The sequence below is a fragment of the Myotis davidii genome, unplaced genomic scaffold, assembly GCF_000327345.1.
Source record: "Myotis davidii unplaced genomic scaffold, ASM32734v1 scaffold1252, whole genome shotgun sequence".
In the NCBI taxonomy this organism is placed as follows: domain Eukaryota; kingdom Metazoa; phylum Chordata; class Mammalia; order Chiroptera; family Vespertilionidae; genus Myotis; species Myotis davidii.
The window spans coordinates 116,446-137,470 of NW_006283888.1; the positions used below are offsets into that span (position 1 = coordinate 116,446).

Genomic DNA, 21,025 nt, shown 5'->3' on the forward strand with positions numbered 1-21,025 from the left:
CAAGGCCAAGTGGAAACATTACAGATTGAGCTAGATGAGCTCTCTGAATTTTATGATATATTTTTAACCCTTCGTGATTTGAGCCTCCCCAACTTAGCCTACCTACTATCCTTTGGGTTTGTGGTTTCATTTTCAATAAATTGTGCAAATCAGAGCCCTTCTATGTAAAGGCATTTAGTAGTTCGTGATCGATGCAGATTGTCACACTCTCCCCCAGTTTGTGGGTAACTAACCTGAACAAGGTATTGCTTTGCATATATTGTCCATGGGAAGGAGGCTCCATTGCAATCTCTTCCCAGAAACCCTGTCAGGATCAGAGCTGAGGCACCAGCCTTTTGGAGGTTTCTCTGCCCCTCCCTGTTCCCACTCCCCAGCCAAGGTGTCTGTCTTTAAGGGTGCCAATCCAGAGACAGCTTGGGTTCTCCAGATAATACTCAAAGGGCAAGTTTTAGGAACAGCCAAAAACACAAACAAAACCACTGCCCTCATTTGCCTGAATGGGAACTGCTAGCTCTAGGGTTTGGCTGCTCAGCCATTCAGAAACTTAGTAAGCGAAGCCTTCAGCATAGGGGAGGCTGCTGCAGCGATCCATGTCCAGGAGGTAAGCAGGGTTGTCTTCAAAGTGGGTCAGCGGCAGGGTATCCTCCTCGTTGAGGTGGCACTCGGACTCTGCTTTCAGGAACGGGCGCTGGTTGTCAGGGAAGGCCATGGAGAAAAGGGCATCCGGGTCACAGACAAACTTGTAGACGTATCGCTCCCCGGCCACCTGAGAGAGAAAACACACCTACTAAGGCCCAGCCGGAACAGGGCATGGTGGGGACCAAGGGAAGAATAATGATATATTTTTAAGTCACCAAGCTCTTGGGAAGCCAGGGACCAAACGAGGCTCATTAGTAACTGATTATCCAAATCATGCAGATTTATTTTGATAAATCTTGGGGACCTGCTACCTGACGAGTGTTGTGTGGACACCACAGCTCAACAGTTGAGATATCTGAATTTCGTATTCATACTAGATGGGCTCACTGTCTTACAGTCACAGCTTAGAAAGAATGAGTATCTGAGGTTGGCGCTTGGTGTTACGAGGAAGTACCATGGCTTCGGCACTGAAAGGTACCAAGCCGAAGCCAGGTCATGATTTCAGTCACTTCCAAAGTTCAGTCTCCACAATAAGCTTTGTTATTTTGAAGGGCTAGGAATTTGATCAGACAGCCTATGTGGAAATTTTAAGTTTGTTCCAAAGCCAAAAAGAATTGCTTCTTGGCTTACCTGCAGTTTTAAATTGCTCATTCCATGGTTCTGTCACACTGAGGAAGTGATAACTAGTTTATATGGACTTACGCATCATAACACTATTTAGCACCAAAAAGCCTTGATTATCCACAAAGGCCTCATGATGTAGCTGATGAGCAATCTAGGTCACTGGGAACCATTCTCTGCTGGTTGTTTAGCATCCCATACCTCTAAAAATCCAACCCGAAAATCAGCTTCGCTGGTAATACAGGCATACACTTAACCATTCCTATTTAGTTTTTCTAAGCCACAGTTTTACATTAAATCTCTGGTTCCCCACCTCAAGAGTTGGTTACTTCTCTAACATTTTTGAGAGCATTTAACCAACATATTTGAAGGTCTAGAGATGCTTTAACAACTAAAGACTTCAATGAAACTCTTGTGAGATTCAAGTCAATTCCCACACATGCTCCTTTATGGACACAATAATTGGCCTAAGTGTCTGGACATTTTTGTAATTAGAGGCAGTTTAAGTAAAGCAGAGGAGCGTAATTTTCCCATGATTTGTTCCACACACAACCTCTGGTTTTCATGTACACCCAAGAGCAATAAAGGTACTCTTTATATCTCATTTGACTCTTGTCTTAAGTTTGCTTTTCCAAGACTTTCTCCTACCACAGAATCACTTATGAGGCTGACATTTTCTCCAGTAAGAACTTGAGAAGACCATTTATTTCCTAATTTTCTCCAGCCAGCCATTATAAATAGCCTTATTGCAGAAGCCTTGACATTCTCTTTGAATGTGGTCAGAGCGGTTTGTGTCTCTCATAACTTCTCACCTTCTGCATGATGCCCTTCTCATAGTAATAGCGTAGAGAACGGCTGAGCTTGTCGTAGTTCATGGCTGGCCGGTTCTTCTGGATACCCCAACGCCGAGCAACCTGAAGAGACAGGAAAGCAATGGAAACTCATTCCCTGGGTCTAGTGGTTTTCTGCTGACCCAGGAGAGCCAGTTCTGTACCCTGACTGTTCTGGTCAATGCTCCATTTCCCTGACCTGAAAGGAAAAGCATCTCATTCCCTCAAGACTAAACATTCCACAAAGGTGATGATTCGGTCACAATGGCTAAGAGGTGAGACCTAGAGGTGGAAGAATGCTAGCACTGTAGATTGCAGAGGGCTTGGCTAATGTCCCAGAGGAAGCAGGCCCTCTACTGTTTCTCCACATATGAATTATTGACCAATACCCGTAGACCATTAACATGTTGCCATTAAGTGCTATAGTTTCTGTAGCAGTCAATAAGGAATAATTAGAATGGTCATTCCTGAAACATTAGAAACACACTAGTGAGTTGCTAATGGGCCAGCAGAGCAAAAGTTCAATTCTAATAAGATTGGAGAGGGGCTGGGAGATGTTTACTTATTGCAGCTCATGGAATAAGGGGGAATCAGATCATTTCAGCCTGCTGCCATCCAATCCCCTGCTCCCAGAGGACTTGCAGAATGGACATTAAAACATGCAGCACCATTATCCACTTAATGAAAAATTAACACGTTTTCCCAAACAGTTCTGAAGTGCATTATCCCACCCAGTCCACCTGAGGTGCAGTGATGGGGAGAAGTAATTGGAGCTCTGGGCAAAAGAAGTCTTACAGCCAAAAAACTTCCTAGTAGAGTTTACCCAGTTCTCAGGACAGCCAAGCAAGTTCTGTTCTCAAGTTTCTCAAGAGCCCAAATCCTGCCTATAAAGATGACTGTCAAGGCAGGAAAAGAACAACCCTAGAAATGTGAGTCTTCTCAGAGGTCTTTAAATATATGCAAACCAGGGGTCAGGTTTTGAACATTTTAAGTCAGTTTTGGAAACTTTTTTTAAAAAGCAAAATAACTATATTAAAACACCAAATGTTAAATATGGAATGGGAAGTAGGGAGATTGCAAGTGGAAAAGTAGATCATAAAACAGCATTCTGCTGAAAGTATTTGGGCAGGATGAAAACAACATCTGAATTCAGGATTCTAAAACGACCTTTAATAAATACCAGAAATGATCTGATAAGTAAGGAGGAATGCATCTGTCCTAATTACATTAGAATAATTTAATAGCCATGATTCCACTCTGCCTTGCAAGAAACTGTGAAAGTTAAATTTCCATTCGTTTACTTCCTGCCCCTATGCACACACGATGTCCTGGCTCTCCTCCTTTCTCCATAATGCATCCATTCAGCTCTCTCTCTGAAATAGCCAAAAGGGCAAAATTAACCAAAAATTACATCTGGAAATAGCAGTGTAAAGGGAAACCTGCTACCCTAATATATGTTCTTCCACCCTGGCTCAATAGAAATGAGACTATGAAACCGTACTTCAACTACTGTCAGCCACAAGTGACGCAGGGACCCTTAAAAGAAGCCCAGCCTCATCACTTTAGTATATTTAGTGGTGGAAAACATTCTTGAATATTCCTCTGCTTCTGCCACAACCTCTCTTTGCAGTCACTTGCTTATGCAATAGCTTACTGGAGAGAGGTTTTGTATATGCACAGACTTCAAAGCATCTGTGGTAGCCATAGTTACTGACTCATCCTCCTGGGCCAGGGCCCTATGATTCAGTAGCCTTCACCAGGGCTGCTCCTTCTGCAGTAATGCATAATGCGGCACAACTGTAGAGCAGCTGGGAATTAGGGCTGCCTCATTTCTGGGGTGAGGGGAGCAGGGAATGGTTTGTTACCAGCTCTTTCTGCCTTTCATCTTTCCCAACCATTCCTTTGATAGCAGGCATCTTGAGGATGGAGGCTGAAGGAGTTAAAAAAAATCCACATATCTTTTCCTCCCTTTTCAAGAGAGAGCAGCCATAGCACAGGGAGCGGTTCTTTCTGCAGCCCATCCTTTTACACCTCCCATGGCATCAGTTATCTGCCACATGTTCAACAAACAACCCTACCCCCAAAATATTCATTAATGCAGATTCACAGTTAAAATGGCTCCAGATTAAAGCCGAGTCAGTCATAATTGAGAGGGTGCTAAGCTGGACGACTATCAAAAGACATTTGATTAGGGGGCCTGCCAAAACGCAGTTCTAAAACCACAATTTCCATGCACAGTGTAATGGATATTATGGATAATTACCCAGAGTGCACTACTCAGCCACACAGCTGCCTACAATTACGTCCCAAACAGCTTCCTCCTCCACTTCACCCTCCAAGCTCCCCCCATGACGACTTCTTACAGATTTTCCGAGGAGTTGGTATCTTCCTGACATTAACAAGAGAAGGGCCCGCAAGGAGTACAGTGGGAAAAACACACCATAAATGCTGCCTGTCTCGAGGTAAAGTGCAGAGATGGAACAGAGCAGAGCCGTCCTGGGTGAAGAGCCTGGAACATTCAGGGTTCATGGAATGCCTGGGATGGCAAGGTGGGGTGGGAAGGAGCACTTCCTGAAGAAACGAAGCTGTCCAATCAGCCGAGGGGGGGGCTGAAGGCCACCACGGGCCTCACGTGACTTGGCCGCTTGGCATTTATGAGCATTCTGGATTAATATTAGTTTCTTTATTGAGAAAGCAGAGGCCCTTTGCCATCTGTTCATCATTTTCTTTACCACTGGTAGGAGAGCAGAAGATTCAATAACAGCTTTACAAAGGGTCATAACCAGGTTCACCTGCAGCTGTACAGCCTGTGCTTAGGCCCGAGGCAGTGGCAATAAAGTAATAAAAGCTCCTGTTTGTGCAACAGGATAAATCAATAAGGGCTGCCGCAGGACAGATTTACTGTCACAAAGCCTCGGAGAGTCAAGGCAACATGCTTTCCTCAAGCCTCACATAAACCAGGCCGCGTTATGAGGAACAGAATGCGGGCCGATGGCTCCCCAGTATGGCTGGAGGCCGAAAACATGGCTCCATTTCCACATGACTTAGCCATAAAGAAACGCTTAGAAACACAACAGTACTGGACTCTGGCTTTGAAGGTAGATTGAGTCCTGACAGAAACCATTTATAACATGGAATGTTGACACATTTCCATTTTCGAGAGTGATACAAGGTAAGGAACACCATATGTGCATCTCCTTTTGTAACTGCCTCCAATCCACATATTCTCCTCTTAACTTCTGGATCATTGTCTTCTTCCAAATCAAGTGCCAGGTTGTTACCTTCCACTGTTAGCCCTCATACCAACTTAGCCCCTTAGTGTGCTAACCTGAGCCCTGGAATTAATGGAACAACATTTAAAACTACAGTTCTTGCTCAAATGTTTTCTAAGAACATTGTTCTCATTTCAATTACACATGCCCAAAGATACTTATGCTCTGCTGATTTAATATATAACACACCTAAGTACATGCTACTCTACGAAGCACATGCAAGATTTCCAGGGCTGTTACTTCTTCTCATTTATAATTTCTCTAGAATCTAAGTCAAATAGAAATTAAAAATCAATCCCTTTGGAATATGCCAAACTGAGAGTCTAATTTAATTTACTTTGTTATGTGATATTCAGGTAAGGGGTTCTGTAATATGTCTTCCCCACTGAAGAAATGGTACTGGTTCTGTCCGTAGGTCTTTTTGTCAATAGTTCTGAGCAACAGACAGTAATAATGTTAACAATATTTCTTTTTCTATTAACAAAATAATGAAGGTTTTATCATCTTTCAACTATTGTGATGTCAATAATATCGTTTAAAAAATCTAAATGATCTCTGTTAATTTCATTTCTTTAGGTTAGAGCTATTTGAAATATGTACTGGGGTAGCTGCATCCTGTAATATATTACCAAAGCATCACACAAATATTCTGTAGCTCCACATATAGGCTATGACACATAAGGGCTGACATCAAAACAAGTTTATCACTGAAGCAACACTTGTAAACAACTTTCCAAGGCGAAAAACAGACCCCATTTAAATCTTTATGGCCAACTCCCCAGACGTTGTAGAAGTGATACTAATGCGTTTTAATGTATTTTACAGTGAAGAAGCTGCCTGTCTGTGAATTGTAAACTGACCTCTGGATAATAGGAAGGGCACCACCAAGGCCACTGACCAGGCCAGATCTGAATGAGAAGAGCATATTTAACACTGTAAAAACCTCAATGGAGAACTAAACAAGAGCGAACATCAGCACCATCTACAAATAAAAAATCATTCGAGTCCAGCATCCAATGCTCACCTCCTCAGGTTCTATCAGCTTGAACTCCATGCCTCGGCCTGTCCAGGCAATGAAATGGGCATTGGCTGGGTCATCCAGAAGGGTAACCAGGAACTGCCACAGCTGAAGGGAGCCTCGCCTCTGGTAAGGGGGCCCCTCACGATACATGGTGGGCTCTTGTTTGACTTTGCCTGTTTGGGACAAAGGTACACATGCAATACTTTAATCTTTAGTATTTCAGGTGATTTGGGCAAAAAAGAGTTAATGCTAATCTGCTATTAATAAGACTGAGGGAGGTGCTCTGACATCCCTGAGCCTCCGGCTTAGCAACAAACCGGATAGAGCTACTCACCTTCCAGTCTCTCAGGAACAACACAAGTGTCATCGAAGTACAACCGGGGATCTTTTTCATATGAAAAACCTGAAGGAGAAGTTAAAAAGAAAGACCACGTTGCTTAACAAATTCTCTGTGTGTTCTATTAAAATTCTGGATCTAAGAACTAAAATGGGATTCTATCCTTTTGGGCCCTAAGCCCCATTAACAGAAATACTGATGCCAGACTGAGTTTTGGGGGACTTCAAAAGGAGTCAGGCCTTCGCGTTCTGATGTATCCACCAGAGCTTCAGAGCGGCCCTGCTCTGAGAGCTAAGACTGCAGGGAAGCACTGAGTCACCAAAAGGTCCTTCACATCTTGCTTCTGATGTCTGCATGGATCAGTGTTGCTATGACTAAGGCTTTATATCTGAAAGACATCTCATCTATTTCAGTCGGCCTAGCTACATGGATTTGATTGATCTGTGCATAGTCTCGCCATTTTCCACCTTTCTCTGTTGAGGCTGCCCACATACCTCATTCAATTACGAAAGAGTTTGGAGGGGAGAGAGGATCGCCAAATTGAGTAAAGACTTGGGCTTGTGGAGGATTTCGCAGAGTAATAACTTAAAAAGCATGTTGCAGTAATAACCAGGCACATGGAAGGTATCTGAAGAGACGTTCTAGCAATAAAACTTATTTTACAGATAACAAAACAGAGATCAAGAAGGGGGAACTGACTGGTCCAATAACACATGTACGTGGAAATGAAAGGAAGCCAGGGCAGAAAGTTAAAGGGGTCAAGAAGAAGGAAAGAATGTCCTGTATTCACAATCCACAAAAACCCTTAATATGCATTCCATGCTGACCACCATGTCACCAGGCATCCTGACAAGATCAGTGGTTCAAATCAAAGCCACTTAATAGACAGGCTTGATGGGGACCACATCTCTCCCCATGGTCTGGCCGGCTTCCGGGTGTGAGCACTCCAATGTACTCTCCTCCACCAGCACACTTCTCAGAGAATGCACCAGGGGCTCCCGTCTGGTAAACAATGCTCCCTGTGCTCAGTTCTCTGGTCCACAAACCTGGCTGTGTAGTACAGGTGTATGCGTGCCAGGTCTGCAGTGGGGACAGGCAGGGGAGGCACTCTGCAGTGAAGGCCTATCTTAGATTTTGAGAGGGATTTGCTATAACTTGAAAAATCCACAGGTAAAGGTGCCAAGAAACAATCTGCTCTTCTTTCTTCATGATCAGTCCAGACCAAGTTCTTGGCAGGACCAGCACCATTTTTAAGAGGCCTGGAACTGGGAAAACACTGCCCAATTTAAAGGAAACTGAGATTTTTTTGAGGTTTGAATGATTTTTTGTTTCCTCAGCTCTAAGCACTATTTCTCTATTTGCTTAATTACCTCAAAGGATGTATAATTTTATTGTCATTTATTTATTATTTAATTCAATAAATATTTTGCCAGGCACTGTGGAGGGAGGTAGACATGAGAAGACTATGGACTTGGTGCTTGTGCTCATGGAGCTTGCATCCCAATTGATGGACACAGACAATTAAGTAGGAAAAAAAATAAATAAATGAGACATGGTGTGGTATGGAACATTTAAAGAGTGTAGGCCCGAGAGCCAGACTGACAGACCTAGATTAGCTGTGTGACCTTGAACAAGTTAATTAATTTCTCTGTGCTCCAGTTTGCTCATATGAAGACTAGGGAAGATAATAATTCCTACCTTATAGGGTTGTGAGAATTTAACGAGTTAATATATATTCTGTTCCATGGATCTATTTATCTTTATACTGGCGTGCCAAGAATAGCTCCTGGTAGATAAGTGTGCAATAAATGATAATTTAAAAAAGTTAAGATAGTTAATTGTACATTGTGATAAGTACTATTAAGAAATTAATTGAATAATGTGAGAGCTTTATCTTCTATTCTCTCTCATAGATTCTAAATTCCTTGAGGATAAGGACCATGTTCTGAATTTCTTCATATCTTCATAGCACCTGATACATAATAAGTGCTCAATAAGTATTTGAATAAATGAGAGAATCTACAGTCTCCATTTAAAAAGACTTGGGAATACAATGCTAACTTTTAAATCAGGAATTCAGTGACTCCTATGATACATTTATTTTCCAATTTGATTAGAAAACTGACTTTTATGACAAACTGTAATACTTTATACTATCAACAAGAGTTACCTCATGCTTTTTGCCTTGTTTGCCAGAAAACTATATATTCCTGATTTTCCATATGGATTTTGGTAACTCCAGTGGTGTTTGAATGGCCTTATGATAGTCATTATAAATATACTACTTCAAAGTTCACACACCTGTTACACTTGCTGTGTTATTTTTAGAGCTTTTCTTCCTCTAACATAAAGATAATGCAGTTATAATATACCGGGAGAAAATGTAAAGCTAGATTTCCTTCTAGGTTTGGTTTTCAAACTAATCAGATGAAGGCCTGCCCATGAGTATCGTTTTGATGTATTTTGCGGTTTCTAGTTATCACCACATGTGATTCTCTAAAACATCTGGAAGATGCTGTTGGTTTAAGTGAAATGTAAGTCAGTTGAATTTGCGCCAGCAATTACATCAGTTGTGGCTACAACTATCTAATCACTCAAATAAAGGTGGCAGGAAGGAAGGACCTGTTTGAGGAGCAAAGTAGAAATGAGAGATTCAAAACAGTATGCAAAGAATCCAGGTGAACGCTAAGGCAAGATGGCTATCTTAGTAATCACAGATGCCAATCAGAAACACTTGTTCCACTAACTGTTTCACAGGCATCTGTGGTCAAGCCTGTATAAGGAGGGAAAAACCATGTCAGAATAATTTAGAGCAATTAAAAATGCAGGTCTCTTTGCAACGAACTTCTTCACTGTGTGGGGGCAGGGAAAGGAATGGGAAAGAATGGGGCCACGAACACAAACTCACCAGGTATTTTGTGTATAGTAAGCAGCCCAATGCCTTACTAAAAATAGTTCCTTTAAGAGCCTGCTCCTTTCTAAATGTTGTAATTATGTAAAATGTTTTCCTCCCTCTTCCCCCAACTCCCTCTTATTTTGCCTGCTGCAGACATCAATTGATTCTGTAGAAACATTCGGGAACCTGGAAGAGAGCCCCACACAGCTGTGCCGATCACAGTCAGAGTTCCAATAGAAGCCCTTCCTTCCCAGGGCTGGACACTCACTCTGATTATCTCAGTGCCCCGTGCAACAACACCTGGTCTCCCCTCCAACCAAGCCAGTGGGAAATAATTTTTCATTGAAACCACTCTTGTGAACCAATCACTTACAAAAACCAGCCAATGTTTCATAGTGCTGTTTTACTAGTTCTTTCAACCTTCCTCTAAAACTCTAGAGCAGTGGTTCTCAACCTTAGCTGCACGTTAGAATCACCTGGGAATCTTTTTAAAATCCTGATTTCTGGGCCTCACCCTCCGGAAATTCTGTTTCTTTGTTACTAATGTTGTGGCCTCACCCCATAACAAAGAAACAGAATTTCCGGGGGATGAGGCCCAGAAATCAGGATTTTAAAAAGATTCCCAGGTGATTCTAATGTGCAGCCAATGTTGAGAACCACTGCTCTAGAGAACAGTGGTTTTCAGTTTTGGATGCACATTAGAATCACCTGGGGAATTTTAGTGGCTGCTAACCCTGGATTCCACCCCAGAATTTCTGCTTAATGGTCTGGGGGAAGCCTGGATATCAAATGTTTTAAAAGCTCCTCAGGTGATTCTAATGTGGAGCCAAAGCTCAGACTCCCTGCTCTATACAGTGGGGCCTTGACTTACCAGTGTCCCAACTAATGAGTTTTTTGAGATACCAGCTGTCTTTCGGGGGATTTTTTTGCATTGAGTTGAGAGCGTAATTTGAGTTAACGAGCTCCTTAACGAACTCGGTCTCGGAACGAATTAACCTCGTAAGTCAAGGCCCCACTGTAGTAGTTCTCAGACTTGAATGTGCATCCGATCACCTGGCTTGTTAAAACATGGATTGCTGGGAGTTTTTTAGTCACCAGGTCTGGGCGGGTCCTGAGAATTTGCATTTCTAACAAGTTCCAGGTGAAGGTTATGCCCTGGGTTTGACGAATCACTGCTCTAGATATTTTTGGAGTGATTAATTTAACAGAAAATAAAACATACTTCTGGGGAAGCTGTTCTAAGGAAAAAGCTCTCCCGTGTTTCAATGTTCAGAAAAGAAGTCCTGGACCTACCATCTCAAGTCATGACATAATTCCTAAGTTCCAGTTTAGGCCGACTGTGTTATACACAGCTGTGAAATCTCCTTGTATGGAAATGTGGAAAACTGATTGGTCCACCTTTTCTTCACATTCTCCCCTGAACTCCTAAAGTTAGGGTCATTGCTATTGAAAATGCTGGCAGCCTTCACAGTGCTCAGGAGCAGGCCTCAGACTGTGTGTGCAAAATAACAGAAGAATATGATCAACTAGCTCTCATATTCATGAGCTAAGGATGGTTTAAACTATGATCTCAAATCTTAGCCTGGAAACTGAGCAATTTTAAGCTTCCTTGAATACTTTTCTTTTTTAAAGTTACTTACCTTCATGGCTGTTGGAGAAATAGCCCCCTCTCATGTAGGCTGACTGGCAGTTAGGCACTTCTGAAAGAGAAACACAGACGGGCACACTCTCGTCAATCATTTCTGTGGTGAGTCATCACAACAATCAAACTGCAGCTCTGCAGTGAAGCCCTAACCTTCTCTTGCTCCAAGGTCATGTCATTTTGGTTTTGTCCTGGGAAAGAGGTACCACCCTAATAACCAACATGGAAAACACCATATAATCCACCATCTGAAAGGAGGACCCTTGACTCCTAAATCGAGATCTGAGAGAAAAAAATGTCTTGTTCTCACAATTTGCTCACTTAGAAATTAGTTTAACACCAAACTGGATGAGAGAGTTCATGGTAGAAGAAACTGGCTTTTAGAAGGCCAAGGTTGGCCTTCTGCCTATAACAACTCTGTGGCTTTGGGGTTTTGGACGGGGAGGAGGGTCACTAAGATCTTCCCAATTTACTCTTTATAGGTGATGGTCACATCCAGTTCTGCTGCAAGAGGTGAAGGTATTTTTAGGCCGAAGAGATTAGGGGATCTGAAGCTATGAAGCTAGGACAAGAACTGGCAGGAGTGGATTTGGCAAGGACATTTGCACCATGTTGGACCTGTCAGAATGGAACCCCTGCACAGCCATCTCTTCTTCTGGCAGCATGTTTTCAAGACAGTGAGTTGAGTTGTGTCTATGCAGGGCAAGCCTGCCTACATACCAGGACACCACTCAGACCAAAGAATTACAGATATGGTAACATCTGCTGAGTGTCTTGCTTTAAGGGAGTGGGATAGGATAAAAAACTGGTCAGGACAGATTAAAATGTCAATCCCAAAGTAAAAATGTTTCTGGTCATGCCTACTCCTGAGAATAATATATCAAAATAATACATCAAAGCCTTCAGGAGGAATGCCAATGGGAACTTTACAAGTTATTGATACCTATACTTGGTGATTTTTCTATTATAAAGCAACAGATGTCTCCCATCTGCTTACCTCCTCAACCTTTTCCATAACCAATTTCTGCCTGAATTTAGCAACCTATGTATTATCTCACAAAAGGCCATTGAGTAAATTCTATAACCTATTTCATTTGCAAAAGCCATTCAAGTATATACTGCCCCGCCCTTCCCTAGGGTCTTCAAGAAAAGCATGCCTAGGGAAGGCTGAAAACCTACCCACCAACCCTCAAATTCCTTTAGCACCAACTGCAAAAAAGAGTGAAAAACTTGTCATTTCTGAAAGGAGGAAAAACGAAGCAGAAGAAACAGTTTCTAAATGTGCAAGCTACAACCCAACCCTCCTTTTCCCTGATGATCTCATTTAATAAACCTGACCTCTAAGATATGTAGTCAGTGAATGAGTGTGTGTGGAGGGGAGGGGGGACAGCAGGGCCCCCAAGTATAGCTTAAACTCTTGATATGCTTAAGGTTCTAGACAAGAGTAACCTATCTATCTATATAAAAGCCAAGTGACCGGAACGACTGGAATGACCAGTCACTATGATGTGCACTGCGGTGGTCAACCGGCCCGATGGGGGCCTGATCACCCACCCCCCTCAACCTCCTGCAGACCCTCCCCCTGGCCGGCCCTTTTCCTGATTGGCCCCACCATCCTGATTGGAGGCAGAGCCAGCTGGCCAACCTCCCTAGGCCCCTCCCCACTGCCACCTGGCCCTGATCGGTCCCCATCGGGGCAGGCTGGCCAGACCCCACCTGTGCATGAATTCATGTACTGGGCCTCTAGTAACCAAATAATAGGAGACCTAATGTATCTCTCCCTGTGTACACCAGCAGCCACTGAAGGACACAGAAACTTTTCCAGATGAAAACACTGCAATAGAGCAGTGAATCCCATGAAGCAACCAAAAAGACACCTTTCCCATGGCGCACCCAGCACCCCACAGTGCAGTGACACACCAGGTGCTTTCTTGGAACACCATTCATTTCAAGAATAGAAAGAATCCCGTCCCACATGTGGGCTCTCTTCCATATTCTTATATTGAAAGTTTATGAGTCTTGTATTAAGAAAGAAAGCCATAGAACTAGGGACAGGACTAAGATGCAGAAATAATATTCCCTGTGTCCAGTGACCCTAAGATAATAGGTTTTAAAAAGAGTATCATCAAGATTGGATCCCGGGCCTGGCCAGCGTGGCTCAGTGGTTGAGCATCGACCTAGTAACCAGGCGATCACAGTTAGATTCTCAGTCAGGGCACATGCCCCAGTTGCAGGCTCAATCCCTAGTGTGGAATGTGCAGGAGGCAGCCGATCAATGATTTTCTCTCCCCCCCCCCCTCCCTCTCTGAAAAAAAAAAAAAAAAGATTGGACCCCAGCAATCTTCAGGGTTGGCCTCAGAGGTGTACTCTGTACCACTTTTAATTTAGTTGTAATTCTGGTTTGGTCCTGGAGGAGGTGAGTGTAGCTTCCACCTACTTGCCACCATCTTGAAATCTCCCTGCACCACAATTGACTGCCCCCTGCACTTCCTACCATTTGCATGGCTTTTGTGCTATGTTTTTTATTCAGTTATGCATAAACACGCCTGCTTTACTAGCTCCTAAGTTCTTTAAGGGCTAATTTTATGAAACCATTCCCCAAAGCCCTACAGAAGGAAGACATTCAATGATGCCCAGGAAGATGGATGAGAGAATGAAGAAAGAAGTGGCATGACTTCATACTAACCTGAATCAACGCAGTAATCCCGGGGCTCCTGCTTGATTCCCATTGGTGACTGGAACCCATGTGCTGGGGGTCCCGGCATGCCTGGGACCCCATGTTCATAGAGTGGGTCATGGTATTCTTGTTTGAATTCCTGAGGGGGTGGGGGAGCTGCAGGGACAATAGGTTCTGACATTTGCCGGTGGTAACTGGGGCGATTATCTCCAGGAACTCCTGACTGAGGAGGGAAGGGGTGGCAGGGTTCAGACAGTTGTCTCTGAAATCTGCAAGAAGAAAGCAGTTATATTGTTTAATTAAGAACATCACGAATACCTTCTATAATTTAGCATTGAGGATTAGATGTTCAGGTTAAGGAAATTATTTGCAAAGCAATGCCTCTCCAACCAACTTGACAAAATGAACCTAAACTTTATTTAAAAGATTAAATAAGTTTGAAAAGAGATAATGATCTATTCCACACTGACAAATATTATAAAGCCATAATAATTAAAACAGGAATAGAAGAGATGAAAGATAGGCATGTCAAAGAAATTGAATGGAAAGTCAGAAACTGTCAAATATATTCCAAAATTTTTTAAGATAGGCATTTCAAATTAGTGGGGGAAAAGGTTGAACTTCTGCTTTATACCATATGCTTATATAAATTTAATATAGAATAAAGATTTAATGTAAAAACACAATAGTAAAGTAAATATATATGAAAACATAAAATCTTGGAGAAAAACACCTTTTTATACATTGTACCAACAGCAGAAACCACCAAAATAAATACGAACACACCTCATTGTATAAGTTTCTATAAGTCAAAAAACATCAGCAACAAAACCAACGAAGAAACAACAAACTGGGGGGCGAGGGGTAATCTGTGACAGTCAGAAAATACCAGAATCAAACCCCCAAATTAAACTAATTGGAGGAAAATTCTCTAACAAATATAGCAATGTTAATGTTGTTGACATAAAGGGCGTTTAAAAATCAATAAAAGATGAACATTCCAACTGAAAAAAATGGGCAAATGACATAAATCAGGAAAAATCACTAAAGAAGGAATACTAGGACTCATAAATAAACAAAATGTTTAACTAACCAGTCATTAGTAATCATTAAGGACAGAGACAGTTTTTCCCGATTACTTAGAGGATGAGCAGGCAGTTAATAAATCTGTTTCTGACACAAAAAACACACTGAAATCATAGATATAGTTAGATTTTAGCTACAAAGATGGTCACCAGTACAAATGTCTAATACAGGAACTGGCTAAGGATGTGGTAATACAGCCATTTAGTTGAAAGGAATCATAAAAAATGTTGCAGTATACAAATATATAAGGACTTGCAAAGGTATTTTTGATATTTTAAGGCTGGCTGTGAAAGAGTACAAAGAGCATCGCATTTTCGCAAACGTAAGGAAAGTGTGTATGGTGTTATATAAAATCCTGGATTTTACCTAAATGTTCATATTGCTTATTTTGGGTGGTAATGATTTTAGGTGACTTTCTTTTTTTGCTCATCTATAGTTGAATAAATATGCATTATTTTATAATAAGGCAGAACAATAAAAGCCTTTGTTATTGTTATTTAATGAGTATCATTAACATCCTTTAGCTGTCAGAGAAACCCAGAGGAGTGCCAACTGCCCCTGCCCTGTTGCGAAGGCGGAGTAGTCAAAGAGAAAGCCTGGGGTCCTGAAGTGAAGCCGCTTACTAGGGAAGTGATGGGGGGCACATTTTCTTGGTTTCAGTTTCCTCATCTGTACCATGGGGATGTATTATCCGACCAAATGCTACTGGAATGATGAAATAAAGTCATCTACAAAAGCATGGTTTCTGGCACAGCTGTAATTACTGCTGAACGGGGGTAGATATCAGGAGGGTGGGTGCAGAAGTTAGAGATGGGGACCCTCAATGTGAAATATGCATAAGGCACTAATCTATGTGCATAAAGAAAAGCATTTGTGAATATGTGCCCTCAGGTAAAAAATACTGGCCAAGGTTCAGGGGGGAAAAAAGTAAAGATTTTAGAACTAATTTCAATACATTTAAAAAAATCAACAATATAATCCTGTAATATGAAGGTCTTACCCTCTCCTGTTAGCTTGAATCCTATTAATAGCTTTAATCAAATCATTTGAATTTGATTTGAATCAGTTTGTGGCAACAGGTGGCCAACAGATTTCTAGGATATCAAGCTTTAAAATCTTAAACTGAAAAGATTGGGTGCAGATAAAGTACTTTTCAGATCAGGGTACAGCATGGCTCTCACTCTGAGTCTTTACTACCCTATCAAAAGCAGCACCCTATGCTCTGGCTGGCATAACTGTGGTCAGAGCATTGGCCTGCACACCGGAGGGTCGGTTCGATTCCCAGTCAAGGGGGGAGCAGGCAGGAGGCAACCAATCCATGCGAGAGACATCAATGTTTCTCTCTCTCTGTCTCTCCCCTTCTGCTCTCCCTTCCATTCTCTATAGAAATCAATGGGGAAAATATCCTCACTCCTTGGGTGAGGATTTAAAAAAAAGTAGCAGCCTAAGATCATTTTATAACATAAAGATCACCAATAATTTTACATATACATATCCTTTTATCCCAGAACTAAAAGCATCAGAATCTGCCTGGCCAATGTACTGAATAAGTTTTAAAACTATATAAGGCTCAGTGGGTTGAGAGCCTTTCACTAAGGGACTGAATGCATTACAGTGGAACTTCATCAGGAATGAGATTTTTCTAGGATGCTGTTATTTAAGGAAACCCTTTCGGAGTCTTTGAAGAAGTGTAAATTTGAAACTCAGCGTTCGACTTGACGTTTAGAATATAGCTACCAAAAAAAAAAAAAAAAAAAAAAGGAAAATAGAATATAGGCACCAGCAGCACACTGAAAACCTGAGTTTTTGAAGAAAAATTTGAAGAAGGGAACCCAAAAGAAAGATGAGGATATTCTCAAGGCCTTATTTTTATGAAGTACCCAAACCTTATGCTAGCAGGAAGAAACAGCAATAAGGGCGCTGTTCTCTATCTTCCCCTCTGCCACCATCTCAGCACCTTCAAAGGTGACCTGCACAAATCACTTCCTTTGATGGCAGGAACCACTCAGTTCTGTAATCAGAGCCTCTGCAGCTGGCAGGCCCAACCACTCCACTTCCGCTCATCTTCTCACCTTTCAGAATGAAACTCTAGAGCTGTCCTGGTACAGCCCCTTCAGGAAAAGGTACTTCCAGATGGGCATCAGGCAGCATAACTGGAAGGATTTGTGAAACTTGGGGGCCTGGGATCTGCAGACAGATTCTGTCATTGGGATGGTTCTGTCTTGAGGGAGTGGAAGTGGCAAAGGGGACCTTAAGGGTAGGTCACAAAACCAACATATTTGGAAGAAAGTCTCCCAGAGCTTGCTGCTGATAATGGCTTTTATTTGCTGAGATTAGTAAAGTAATTCAGTTCTTCTCCCCTAAAGTTCATACATTCTGTGAACTTTACTCACTGACCTTCATTTGAACCCCCTTTCCCTGTTCCCAATCCTTTGAAGTACCTAAGAATGTGTTGTATACATAATACAGCTGTGACAAAGATGCCTCTTGTTTACTGAGGCAGGCAAGCATTTTCAGTGGAAGAGAGGCCTGGTTCCTAACAAACCTCTCCCCGCTCACTCCCAACCCCTCTGACCTGCACTCCCACACTCATATCCCAACAGGGCTCAGGTGGTAGTGAGGTCACAGTTGGTGAGCAAAAGGAGACTTCCGACTACCGAGGGATTCTAAATTCAATAGGTTACAGATTAAGGTTTTTTCAGTGCCAGTTTATTTAAAGAACCAGTTATTTATTTATCTGTCAGATTTATATAGCGCCTTTCCTCCCAAGAGCTCACCCACGCTACCAACATTTGGTTTACGTTATGAAAACCGTTAGATGCTTTTTCTGCATTTCCTTTTCAGTTTCTGCTGCCAACACACAGAGTAAACACAATGCTTAGAGGAAAAAAAGGAGAAAAGTGTGGATTCAATGAAGGCCACACAGTGGCCGTGGGTGCCAGGTGAAGCAGTGATGTTCAGAGGCCACTGAGAGATGATATGTAAGATCAGCCAAGACACCAATACCAAGTGCTTAATATTTCCGTTAAGGCTAAGAGCAGATAGAAAATAGAGAAGCAGCGTAGCTGGGTAAGAGGCCCTGGCTGTGAAGTCAGCACATCCTAGGTTGAAATCTAATCTTCACCCTTATTAGTTATGTGACCTTGGGTGAGTTATATAACTGCTCTGAGCCTCAGTTTCCTCTTCAGTAAAATAAGGACAACCATGGGATCTGTCCCAAAAGTCTATTGTAAAGATTATATAAGATAATGCATGAAACAGGGCCCAGCACTCTGCTAGGTTCTTGATATACATTACGTTTAAACATCACTATCAAATGTTCCAGCCCTCCCCCAGCCCGCAACAAGCCAAATTCAGAAGTTATGCAAATGTAAGGAAAGATCTTAAGGAATTGGGAGAGAGTATTATCACTCACACAAAATAGAAGAGTCCACTAGTTGCCTACCCAATATCTAGTTTGCTTTCTCAGAAAGAGAATGCTGATTTATATTCTGGGTGGCAATGTGCTACCCAACTTCACACTAATGTTTATTTTTCCTGCCATATACCAAGTCAGACACTGTGGCAAAACAAAACCCAAACATGATCCCTAAAAGCAAAACCAGAGAATTCTGAAACAGCTCACAGGACTCTGCGAGGCCTGTCAGCAGACTCAAGTTGGCCCATTTAAACGGCGATAAAACATTGAGTGATAACATTTTAAAGGCTTAGATGCTTATCTGATTTCTCAAGATCAAATATGGAAGAAGGTGAGGTAAACATGAGATGTCCCCAATATAAAACAGTGAAAGTATTAGTTTTATATGTACATCATTAATAAGTCTGATGACAAATAGAAAAGATTAGGGATAAAGAGGGCTTTTACATTTTCAAAACTTGCAATTTCTAAAATTGTGCTATCTACATCATTTTAGGAAGATTCCCTAAGTATAGTTTCCTTTATGAAATATAAGAGTGATTTTTAAGTAGTGAAATTGTCATAAAAGTTATAATTTAATAAGTACCTTCTCTGTGCCAATATGATTTTTCATTTAATCCACCCAATGATATGTGTGGTATCTACTATTCTCCATTTTCAGATGAAGAAACCAACACTTAGAGCAGTTAACTGCTTGCCTAAGGTCAACAGATTCAAAACCAGGTCTGTCTGTCCAACTCCAGAGCTACTGGACTATACTGTTTCTACAATTGTTTCTATAATTGTTTTTAAATACTATCTTATGACATTTAAATAAAAATATAGTCCAGGCAACTTGAAAACTCTCATTTTCAAGGTTTGGAAATTAAGAAATATATTTTTTAAAGAACTTCAAGACTAAAAGAAATAATAGCAAACAGTTAGAACTGAATTTTTAAAATACTACACATCAGAACTTGTGGGGACAGCTTAAGAAGGATTTGGGCAGGGAGATAAAATAATTGATTGCCCCAACCAGGATATTTTGGGGAATTAAAGCAGATGCTATTAGCAATTACATCCAGACAAGACATGAACCATATACGACCTGGGAAAAACTAAATGTATGGTCACCGAGCCTTAGGAGGAGTTTTATTTGGTTATATTATAAAGAAAAAAAGCTACACATTAATGAGGTGACCAACCAAAGAAGTTAGAAAAAGAAAAACAGAATAAACTGAAATAAAAATGAGATATTTTAGTGAAAGCAGAAGTCAGTGATATAGAAAACACCCAATGGAGAGGATGAGTAAAGCCAAAGTTGATTTGTTATAAAGACGAATGGAATTGTCTGCTAAGACTATGAAAGAAAAAAAAAACCTAGATAAATATCAAACATGAAAAAGCGATACCTATAGATATCGCTATAAACCCTATAGAGGTTTATTTAAAAAAACATTATAAACAACTTTATGGCAGTTAATTTAAAAATTCACAAAAAAATGAAAAAATAATTTATTGAATTCACTCAGCTAAATAGCAATTCCAGAGCAAAACTATAAAAAGGTGAAGATGCTGAATCAGTAACTGAACATCTTCCACAAAGACAATATCAGACCCACATGATTTTACTGACAAATTCTTCCAAGATTTCATGGAAGAAAGAATGCCAATTTCACACAAACTATTCCAGAATATATAAAAAGGAGGATACCCACCACTCATTTGATGAGTATAACCTCAATGCTAAAACCAACAAGGACAATATAAGAAAAAGTTTACATTTATCTCAATCATAGTGATGCAAAAGTCCTAAATAGATATTGGAAAATCAAGTCCAGCAACGTACAAAAGATGATACAGAACAGATAAGTTAGGTTTATCACAAGAATACAAGGTTGGTTCCATATAAATCAATGTAACTCTCTACAGTGGGAAATTAAAAGAAAAATTTCCTTTGATCATCTCAACAGAGGGAGAAGTATTTGATAAGAGTCAATATCCATTCCATTAAAAACTCAGTAAACTAGGGAGAGTAGGAAATTTCCTTTAGCCTAATTAAAAGGTAGCAAAAACCCTATGGTAAACATGGTTAATTGCTGAAAACAAGCTCTCTTAAGATTCAGAACTAAAAACACCCACACTGTAACCATTAGAAGTAGATTACTGAGTCTGTTAAAGAAGGTTCCATTAAGCATCTATGAAACGCAGTTTCGGATCCCAGAGTGAGTTTGTGCTGCCATTTGTAACATGCTATTAACAGGAGTGCACGGCGAGAAGATGCATCAGACACACTCACTGCGTTCCAGTCCAGGCTAACAAATGTGACTCAGTCAAGTTCTTCTCTCTCTAAAAGCTACAAAGTATGACGGACAAAAACGAACAGCAATTTACTAGGGATGGGCTTTAAAAGAGAAAGTAGAAACAGGAGAAAAACTTGAATATGTTAACGCTCTTACTATCTACCATCTTTAGAGAATGAGTTGTATCCAGTAAATCACAATTCCAGGATACTCAAGCTCATCCTTTCGAGCTCTGAAGCTTGGTCATAACCGCTGAGGGAGAGAACTTAGCAGGTAGGGCATTCATCCTTCAGAAGATGCCACA

At 41.2% G+C, this 21,025-nt stretch overlaps 1 protein-coding gene across 1 annotated transcript in view; it reads right to left on the reverse strand.

Annotated features, from left to right (window-relative positions):
* Positions 1-11: 11 nt before the first annotated feature.
* The window catches only part of ETV5 (ets variant 5), a 52,352-nt gene continuing 31,338 nt past the window's right edge, over positions 12-21,025 (reverse strand). The window contains exons 7-12 of the mRNA XM_006754152.2: positions 13,945-14,204; positions 11,257-11,316; positions 6,718-6,786; positions 6,387-6,556; positions 2,073-2,174; positions 12-766 (exon numbers count right to left, since the gene is read on the reverse strand). Coding sequence (XP_006754215.1) covers positions 545-766; positions 2,073-2,174; positions 6,387-6,556; positions 6,718-6,786; positions 11,257-11,316; positions 13,945-14,204 — 883 coding nt within the window. The 3' untranslated portion in view covers positions 12-544. The remainder of the gene's footprint in view (positions 767-2,072; positions 2,175-6,386; positions 6,557-6,717; positions 6,787-11,256; positions 11,317-13,944; positions 14,205-21,025) is intronic.